This window comes from Cryptomeria japonica, chromosome 11 (assembly GCF_030272615.1).
Source record: "Cryptomeria japonica chromosome 11, Sugi_1.0, whole genome shotgun sequence".
Classification (NCBI taxonomy): Eukaryota; Viridiplantae; Streptophyta; class Pinopsida; order Cupressales; family Cupressaceae; genus Cryptomeria; species Cryptomeria japonica.
Window position 1 is genome coordinate 646,661,542 of NC_081415.1, and position 10,411 is coordinate 646,671,952.

General features: G+C 35.6%; 1 protein-coding gene across 3 annotated transcripts; it reads left to right on the forward strand.

The window, feature by feature from the left end:
• Positions 1-497: 497 nt before the first annotated feature.
• Positions 498-8,043, forward strand: LOC131039958 (uncharacterized). 3 transcript variants are annotated; one of them, XM_057972810.2, is made up of 6 exons: positions 498-1,143; positions 1,257-1,389; positions 1,502-1,635; positions 1,954-2,016; positions 2,120-2,188; positions 4,406-4,923. In XM_057972810.2, exons 1-6 carry the CDS (start codon positions 961-963, stop codon positions 4,475-4,477), a joined length of 654 nt encoding a protein of 217 aa, XP_057828793.1. In that variant the 5' UTR covers positions 498-960; the 3' UTR covers positions 4,478-4,923. The 3 variants fall into 3 exon arrangements, with proteins under 3 accessions (XP_057828793.1, XP_057828794.1, XP_057828795.1); XM_057972812.2 differs by lacking the exon at positions 4,406-4,923 and adding an exon at positions 7,403-8,043 and having other exon boundaries at positions 760-1,143; XM_057972811.2 differs by lacking the exon at positions 4,406-4,923 and having other exon boundaries at positions 744-1,143; positions 1,839-2,016; positions 2,120-2,166.
• The last annotated feature ends 2,368 nt before the right edge of the window (positions 8,044-10,411 follow it).

Genomic DNA, 10,411 nt, shown 5'->3' on the forward strand with positions numbered 1-10,411 from the left:
ACTTAAATAATAACATTTATTTCAATTAAACACCTTCAAACATTCAACAAATTCTTATTTTTAGGTTTACAAGATCCAACTTATTTAATGCCAATTGCCCATGTGAGATAGAGATACCAAAGGTTCAAACTTCAATAGACTTTGAAATGCTAGGGGTGGAGGGTAGGTTTAACACGATAAGCATGAGTTAAAAAAATAAATATACCAATCCTCATTTAAGTCAAGTGATGGGGCCCATGTGCATGGCTTTATCAATGAAGTTTATCTCTTTCTTTTCCTCCAACAAGTTTTGAACTGTTACTCCAAGACTTCTCATCAATCAAAACAAATTTAAGTCTCAAAGTGACATGGTTGTCATTCACCAAGTGCGTGATCAAACTCCAAAAGAAAGCTCCATGTCATAGATAAAGGAGGATCCCTCCCACACAAATCACACACATACATAAATCCAGCAAATATATAAATAAATAAATGGGGTCCAGTTGTGAGAATGCAGAAATACACTCTAACTTCTTCTGTTGTGACGCAAGCATCCAAAAACATTTTAAAGTTTTTACCCCTCCCAAAAGACAGAAAGAATTAAACATGCTGCACTCACATTTAGTGGGGGTAAATCATCAAAGATACAAAATTTAGGGTTCAACCCACATGTGCACAGTACTTCCCACTTGTCATGTTACGACTGGACTTATCTAATTATTCCATCGCTTTCAGAGATTAGGTGGTATGTTAATATAAATTAAAAAAGAGAAATTTCTTGTGTGTGGGTGTTGGCATTTAGTGAACAAGAGAAGGGCTTTTGTAAATGCTCTTGTAATGTATTGTAGATGAGATTATTCTTGTCATTGACAGGAAGGAGGAGGAGGGGAGGGGAGGAGAGAGTGGCTTTTTTTTTCTTCTTCTTTAGCAGTATTGCTGTTGAAGAATCTTGTTGGTATTGATTACCTGAGTTGGAGGTAAATGCAGGTTGAGGGGTGCACCCTCTCTCCATTGTGTGGTGATGGGGAAGAGGAAGATTTAGAGTTGTCTGTGCTTCCAAAGAATACAAAAGTTGTTGTCACAGGAAACAATAGAACAAACCGTGATCTTCTTGGCCTTCATGGTGTGGTCAAGAAAGCAGTTGGATTTGGATGGCATTGGCTGGTAGTTTTTTTTTTGTGTCAAAGAAAAAACATAGTTTACATATATTTTGATTGCATTGGAACCCATTTCAGACATGCAATAGTTAGCTGATCTTAGGTCTGTCATATTTTTAGGTGCTTACAAATGGGTCAGAGGTTAAGTTGCAGAGAAATGCCCTGAGTGTGATTGAACTTCCCACTGGCCAAGAAGAGGATGGCGAGAATGATTGTGAACACCCATCATCCAATAACAATAGCATGGATTTAGGTGATTTCTATAATACCCATTTTGAGTTTTTGCTAAGGTTCAGCATTGTGGGTAAGGATTTGTCATGTTAGTTTCCCTGATTGTATTGATCTTTGATTTTTTTGGTGTGCAGGTTGTGATGATTTGCACAAGACTTACAAGCCTAAATCAAGGTCTCGTGTTTTAGGAGGGTCAAGCAGCCGGAATCATTCTCATTCCGCTCAATTGCAATCCACTGGATCAAACTTTCATTCCCATGGAATGCTGGTATAAACCCTGATTTTGGTTCTATTGTTATCTAATTTTAATGTATTTTGGGTTGCGTGTCAGGGGTTAGATTTAGTCTTTAGAATGATGAAAGTGATCATATCCAATGTGGTGCAAATTTGACAGCAATACCCACAATGTAAATGTTTCCATCGATCTCATTATTCTTAATTTTATCATCATATCTAGGAATTGCATTTCAGGTGTGCCTCTTGAAGATTCTGGTACATCTAGAAATTGAATTTCAAGGATACATGAACAATGGATTACCTTCCCGTTTTTATCCTATTTATGTGTTTCAAATGGTGCATGACTCAGAAGGTGGATTTAAGCAAATTGGAAACATCAGCCTTGTGGAGGTATTGGAGGCATTTTAATCTTGTGAGTAAAAATGCAGTCACTTGGATCCCTTATTCTTTGTCTTAGATGTTGCTCTACACTTTATGTCTCACATAATCCGTTTTCTTTTATGGTTCTCAATTAGGTTGAAGTTGGACCTAACCCTTCCAAGGATCAATTAGTTGGTGCTGTCGAAAGACATTTTATTTCACAGGTAATCATCTCCCCTCGTTTTCAACTAGTTGGAGCAGAAAGTAGAGTATTGATATGATTAAATATTTTTTTGTAGCTCTAAACATTTTTTTTTCAGCTAATGGGCAGCCTGAATTTTTTAGCCTTTACGCTTTGCGTAATCGTGAATGAAAGACATTTTTTTGTATCATCAAATCAAGCAATTTGTATGGCTTGGAGAAGATTGAAATCTTGTCAGTGGCATTTTGAGGGTCGCCCTTTATCCTTGGGCATCTTATCCGCTGCCCAGTAAAATGTAGGTTAATGTGATTTTTGAACTTTAAAGGGCTGCCCTTTATTCTCTTGCACCTTATCTGTTGCTCAGTAAAATGTAGCTTATGTGATTATTGAAGGCTTAAGATTTTTACTTCTCAGGCAATGTGGTCTTTAGTCTATTGTTTATCCTCTTTTGATGTTTTCTGTTGTTTTTTAATTTCCAGGACTCATGTTAATGCCCCGCCTCTTTGTTTTATTTTTTGAAAATGATCTCCTACTGTTATTCCTTTTGATATCTGAAAATGATCCCCTAAAGTTGAGGGTTTCTGCTTCTTTAGTCAAGATTTGAAAGGGAGAGCTGTTGATTATGTCTAGTTTGCTTTGTTTAAATGAAAAGTTGCAGATAAGTTTCTGTAGCTGTTCTATGTGCACCACCACTGGCAAATGAAGAATGAAGAGCGTGGCAATTATCTTGAATGATGTATTTGTTTTAGATATATCTCACTTTGAGATAGAATCTGATTATTTATTGGTGTCACTAACGCTCATATGCTTGCATCTTGGTTTGTGCATCAATTCTTGTCACTTTTTTCAGCAGCCATTTCCTAATCTATAAATTGGAAATAAATAAAAAGAGCATGGAAGAAGATAACAAAACTATGGGAATGTAATGCAGATAGTTAAGAAAATTAGATAAGCATCAAATAATAGTAACCAAGTATTCTTTCCTGTAGACTGTATGCCACATTTGTGCACGAGTTAGGCCTATATTATGTTTATAGCTTATGTCTTATTTTAACAATTCATGCCATGAATTGTTTTGACTTGTCTCTTTATCATTTTTTAACATGTAAACTTAGTTTCTTCGATTCTAAGAAGCCATAGGTGTCAAAAGTTTCTTTGATTCTCAGAAGCCATAGGCGGCAAAGCATTTTGTAGATTTGTAAAAGTTGCATTTCTCTTTCCTATTTAGATTCCTTTCGGCTTTCTTCTATCTAGATTTGTTTTTCCAGTTCCATTGAGTCTCAATTGCTTCTGGTCATTCATGTGTGTTAATATGGCTTCCTTTAGAAAAATGCTACAGAATGTTCCCTATATAAAAGGACCTTTGAAAGTTACCAATAGATTTTTTAGCAGGGCTAGCCTCACACTCCCTCAAAATTGGCAATGGTTGACCTTCTGGCTGTGATTTTCTATACAGCATGCTGGACACACTTTTTACTAAAATAATAATTAATTTGTTAAATCCAATGCGCAATGTTTTCAAATTTTAACTAATTATTATTTTGGTATAAAGTACATATGGCATCCTGGATAGACGGTACCCTCCTGGCCAGGGGATGGCTTGAGCATTAGAAGCTCATCCCAAAGCTTTGCAACATCCCTGAGCTGTACGCTATTTTATTGGTGGGTGAAAAAGAATTTAATTTCTATTCGTGTCTAAAAATGCGTTGGTAAAATAGTTTGAAAGAAGAAATACTAGGGATTGTTTAAGCTCCAACAGGCTACTACTTAGTGGCGTTTGGCATCTCTCTTGGTCTTGTTGTCAATGATGTTAGGCATACAGAATTTATCCCTAGCAGTTTCCTACCCAATGGGGCAGCTTTGAGATGTCTCTAATGTTTACCACGTCCCCATCTTCTATGGCAGTTGGTAAGTCTGTCCAGGCCTTTTGCCCTGGAGCACATTACCATGCAATCCTGACATGCTTCATAAGCTTAACAGGATAACTTAAAGTTTCTTTGTTGTGGAGTTTTTACCTTAGACATTTTACTTATTTTAGCTATATTTTTTAGCCAAAGTAAGTATTAGTGTTTATGAATTGTCCTTTGCATGGAATGCTGACTGGTGTAGGAAATCTGAACTGATGATATATCAATATTTTCTGAAATATTATTTTCAATGTATGTTTTGTTGATTATATCAACAATACCGTTTGAGTTTTCTGACTCATATCTGATATTATTGTTTTGCTTTTCTAAAGCAATTGGATGAGTTGCAGGTGATAACTGGATTTGTACAAGCTGCAAAACGACTGAAAACGGTCTGCAGTTGAGCTTATGCATTTGCCAAACCAGGAAATGCATCATAACCAATTTCTGTAGAATTTCATTCATGGGAATGGTAAATGTGAATTGTATCATACACAGTTGCATCGAATCTCATCTGGAGAAGTTAGGTTTCAGTTGTAGTGACTTGGCAGTAGATATGTTTACGACTGAAATTACCTTTGACAAATATGTTTTCCATGCGTGCCTTAAGTCAACTCAGCCTGGATCTATGGAAAATGTTTCTTACATTCATTATATGCCAGCGCAAAGTGACAAAAACGTGGAGAGTTTTGACTGGTGATACATTTACATAGCTAATGTACACTTTTGACTGGTGATTTCATTTTCATAACTAATGTACAAAGTTAGTATGGGTTGGATGCCCATACCACAAACAAGTTTTCAATGGAGATGGTTTTGCTTATTAAATGCATCATATTTTTTGGATTAATGTAGGTTTAAGCCCTGGATTAAAAAGATGGGTTAGACCTGTACACACCTCTCAGACGTGTTTTGTTGTGAATGATAACATAGTTCATGGTATTTTGTATTCAAACTCTATTGCAGCATGGCGTACAATTATGCACTCTTAAATACACAATCACAATATATAGAATATGCATAACTCGCATTTTCTTATGATCCTTTTGTATAGTGACTGTGTTGAGTTCTGGAGGAAGAAATTACAACTTTATCAACTTAGTTGTACTGAACTTTCTCTTGATTTAGCTGATTTGCAGTGACGCAAATTTCAGCTGTGATTAAATTTAATTATCAGCAATGGATTTTCAGATAGAATCCTAATGGATTTTGGAAGTATTAAAATATAAAGTGTTTTATCTATCTTGTTGCTTGTGATTTTCGTGCCTTCTTTATTCAGACTTTTTTTTCTAGTTTCAACTTTATTCCTAACAAGGGATAGATTAATCTTGATTCTTTACAATGAAATGGTTTAGTTTTTGTCGGAATTAGGAATCCAATAGGTTGTCATGAGAAAGGTATTCTTTGAATTCAGCAGCAAGTTTTGGGTTGTTATAGCACACCAAGCAAGTCTTGGAGAACTTGAAGGCTCAAAGAAATTCCCTCATCGTGGCTGCAACAATTGGCAAATGATTTGGGGAATACTTCATATGCTTGCAAGTTATATAGATGATGTGGGCTAAAATATGAAAAGAGGAGGTAAAACTTGTCTTGAATTCGGTCAAATTCTGTTGACTTAGACTTGGCAAATTTCAGACTAAATCGTTGGTCTATGTGAGCCAGGGTAGATCATGTATGAATATTTTGAAAGTTTTTGTCAGGATGAATATTTTTTATGCCTATTGGTTTCCCAAGTTTCTGTTGGGTTATTGGTTTTTTCCAAGCAGCAAGTTGACTCATTGGCTTGTTGAGATTTTCTCAAGTAAGCGTTATATGACATTGAATACTAGGTTGCATTTGTAGTGTACAATCATCATGAATATCTGAGATCTCACTATCATATGCCTACATTGGTTGCAGTAAAGTGGACAAAACTTAGACGAGCCCTTGAAAGAAACTGAGATATTATACCATCAAGAGAAAATGATGATGTTTCTTACTAATAGGAAGTTGAGACATTTAGATATGATGCAGGGAAATAGTTTTTTTAAGTAAATTTTATGGGCATGCTATTGGGAGAATCTAAGATGATTCTAACTGGCAAGAGGATGGGACATCTAGATATCACTGCATTTTCTGGGTTGTGCAGAAACACATTTCATGAGTACTGCCTTTGCTATTCTTGTTGAAGCTTTTACAGTTAGAATATGTGATGGGACATATATATGTCACAAAGAATTTTCTAGGTTATTCAGAAAGCTGTAAACACGTTTGGTAGGTATTGCATTTACCATTCCTTTTTGAAGTGCTTACAGCCAGGTTAAGCATGATACCACAATGCTGTTACTCAAAAATATCATAGCTTTACTAGATTGAGCCAAAATGCTGGGTAGAGACAAATCTCCAGACAACTGTGATGGTTACAAATAAATTTCATATCTAAGGAGCATGTTACAAGAAATGATCAAGAAATAAGAGCTTCGCCTTGGGCTACAGAATTATTTGGTTACTAAAAGTTATGCTGGGCTTGATTTTGTGTCAGCACTATTTTTGGATCAATTCAGAAGTGAAGAACTACTCTGCATAGGACGAAATTTGGTTTTATTCAGAACCCGCATGGCTATCAGCCACAACCCCATTACATGAATGCACTGGGCCATTTTCCTGGCAGTGTACTTCTCTCATGCTGTCAGGCAAGGTCTATCTTGATTTTTGCAATATGTAGGCATCTTTATAAGTCATGGCCTCTTTTGAGAAAACTGTCAGTTTTCTCATGCAATGTCTAGGCATCCTTATCATTGGGGTTTACTTGTTTAGCTGTTGACTGTACTCCAGATAAATAAGTCATGACCTTGTTAGCGTTTGCTTGTTAAGCTGTTGACTGTACTCCAGATAAATAAGTCATGACCTTGTTAGCGTTTGCTTGTTAAGCTGTTGACTGTACTCCAGATAAATAAGTCAGTGAAGAAAAGGACTGATGGGTGAATTGAATTTAATCGAATGATAGTTGTGGATGAACAGTATATGTAATACTACAATTAGCTCAATGATAATGCAATTGTTGGAATTTCAGAACTTGAATAAACAAGAGTATGTTTGACCAGATTTTTGATTCATGAAGCGAAAATGCCAATTTATGATATGCTAAAGCCTAAAACTGTCTCCTTAAAATATGTTGCACATGTTCCAAGCTGGCAAAACGTTTCTACTTTCAGTATGTCAAATTTTTCTAATTTTCAGATTTAGGCACTTGATATTGTGTGTAGATAAACAGATCTGAATGAATTTTGGCTTTTATTTCATGCAGTTTCTGCTTTGTTGATTCTCTGATGCCAATTTTCTTTATCCAGGAATCAATTGGATATCTCTGGTGAATTTCACAAAAGATAATGTGTCAATTTCACTTTTTTTCTGTTGTTATTTCTGGTTGGGCTTTTTTGGCTAAAGATAAGTAGGACATGATTGGGCCCAGATTGGTTATGGGGACACAAAAAGGGTTTCAATCACTGGGTGGAAACTAATGTAACATGACTGAATAATATCTGTGTTGGGCTGACCTCCAGATTGTAGGCCAGTTTAACACCTGTAGGAATTGAATTTGGCATCTCCTGCATGAGTGTACCCAGGGATCTCCTGCACAAGTATACCTAGTTTACCGTTACATCTTAATCTATGGACAGGTCATGATGGATATTATGTTGATGAATTTTTATTGTTTCTGCTGGTGCTCACTTCATGTTTCATAGTTTTAGCTAAGCATCATGTTTGTATTGATCAATCACATCAAAATCTCCTTAATTCATGTACCGTAACTGTTTCTTCTAATAGGACTACTTTGTTGCTCCCATATAACGTGTTGCTACTTGTTTTGAGTGGGGCATTAGTTCTTGCTTCTACCACTAAGGAGAGCAATTTTCTTTTGTACTATAGCACTCGACATGATTCTAATGGAGAAAATTTTTGGCCCTCTGATATGGGCCTGCTTGCTTCATATTGTGAGGAACCTACTTATTTAGTCTGTGAATTGATAATTCTATTTGATAGAAGTCGAATATATGTTTCATCATGAAAATACATATTATATTGGCTCCTCTGATATGATATGCATGCTTCACTTGCACAAAGTATACTCATTTAATGTGTACATTGTTAATTGAATTTCCATATATTTAAGTGTGTACATTTTTAATTCAATTTTAGATGAAGTTGAGTATGTATTGCCTCCTGCTTGTTACTGTGATCTATATTTAATATATTTGTTTTAATTAAGGGGTTAAGAGTTCAGGGTCTTGAGGGAGGCAGGATTTTTTGACAACTTATGTCTATTAAAGTATTTTCAGTGCATTTAGGTATCCTGTTAAGTTTTTTGGGCTGCTTATAAATAACCAACTTTAAGGACTAGATTGAAGAAATTGGCTTCAGGGAGAACTTGATATCTAATGTTTTGCAGCAAAACTGTTGGTGGGAACAGTCATGCTTTTACCAGCCAGAGGTAGAGAACATTCGTGCACCATAGCTCATAAGCATTTCTTTTGTACTCCATAATGTGATATAAACTGTCATATAGAGTGGGACAATGGAAACAAAAATATAGACGAAGGCAGCTCCACAAGACTGTCTCTATTAGTGGCAGGAGATATTGTGTATCCATGTTGTTTTGAATTGTGCTTTTTGGCTAGGTGAATAGCTTTTTCTTTGCTGGAGAGGGTTGATTACTGTTCAACCATGTTTTGGAGCACTTGGGTATCTCCAAACAATTGGTGTGTATGTTGGAAATCAAACCTGGTCCAAATGGAATGCAATTTCCAACAAAGTTACTGCTATACTAGTGCAATTTTTATAAGCTTTCGTCCACTCCTGTTATGACTTTTTTGGTTGCACCATGGGGTTGGGTTTTTTGGTATAATATTTCTCCTTTTGATATGTTTTTTGTTGTTGAGGAAAGAGATATAAAGTCATCTTTTTTTAATAATCTGTAATGCCCATTTCCTGCTAGAGCACGGTGCAATCTTTATAAGCCTTGTCGTTTGTGTGTTGCATCATGGGGTTGGGTTTTTTGTTGCAATGTTTCTTCTTTCGATATTGTTATTGTTGTCAAAGGAAGGAAATGTAAAGCCTCTTATTATCTGTAATGCCCTTTGCTATTTGTCATTTCAGTAGCTGCGTACCCCAAAAGTATTTTAGTTCCTGGTTTTTCAGTAATTTGTCAAGTGACATTCTGTTTTGTTTGTGCCATTTTAAATAGTGTGACGGTGAGTTTGCATCCAACTCTACTGCTCAGAGTGGCAGTGGATTTGATTGGTTGTTGCAAAAATGATATAGACATCGACAAAGTTCTGTACATCTTTTGGGTATCTGCCAAATATAACAAGCAAGACTTAAACCGGATAATCTGAAATAATCATTTTGTACTGAGTGGCATGGTGAAAATGCACAATGATGATTTTTTTTTCTCTTAGTCTTAAATGGATTGCACTACACCATGCATGATGATCTATTTATGCAAGGCAGAAGAAAATTTAAAACTCCTCAGAACAGTAATGAGAGAATAAGCTTATGCTGCCTTGTGTGCTTTTATGGGAGTATATGGAGATAGGGTTGTTTAAAATTCATGTATGTGGGCATCCATGAAATATAAAATTGTGTTTTATAATATATAAATTTAAAAGAGAGTTATTTTTAGTTTGTATTGATCAAATCTGGAGGGGCCACAACCAAGCCCTCTAAAGTATTGAACGCAGTTCTTAAGATGCCCAAACTCAATTTGCTGTTAAACCACACATTCGCTAATGTGCTATCTTTGAAGTTCTTAATGGCAGATGTTCGTGTTTACTTAAGATGACATTTTGTTTGTATTTGTGAGACTAATATTCAAAGTAACTTTCATGCACCCCTTCATTGATTACTTAAAAATGTTTTCCATGTATCCTCCTGTCTGTTATCAAGCATGCACGTCTTATGATTTAGTGTAGAAACATGTGATGTTCTTAAGATGCCAACTTTAAAAAATAAAAGAAAAAAGAAAAATGAGAGAATATGTTCAATTTGCAATAAAAGAGTAATAATAATGCCTTCCGTCTCCCCGCTAAAATAGTTATCACTACACCACTTGCACTATTTTAAGTACCATCGGATTTGGTATGATTTTGGGAAAGAACTCGAAAGTGGAGCTATTGGCTCCACTTTATATCTATAATTTATAGTTAGTAATTTTTTTTTAAAGATAATAGTTTGGTGTTCTATTACGAGGTTCCAAAGGTACATGATAAGCATAGACAAATAGTTATGTGAAGAGTGGCACTAAACGTCACAGAAAGCTAATCATTATGGTTGTGAACAAAGTCAATGTGGCAAAATCT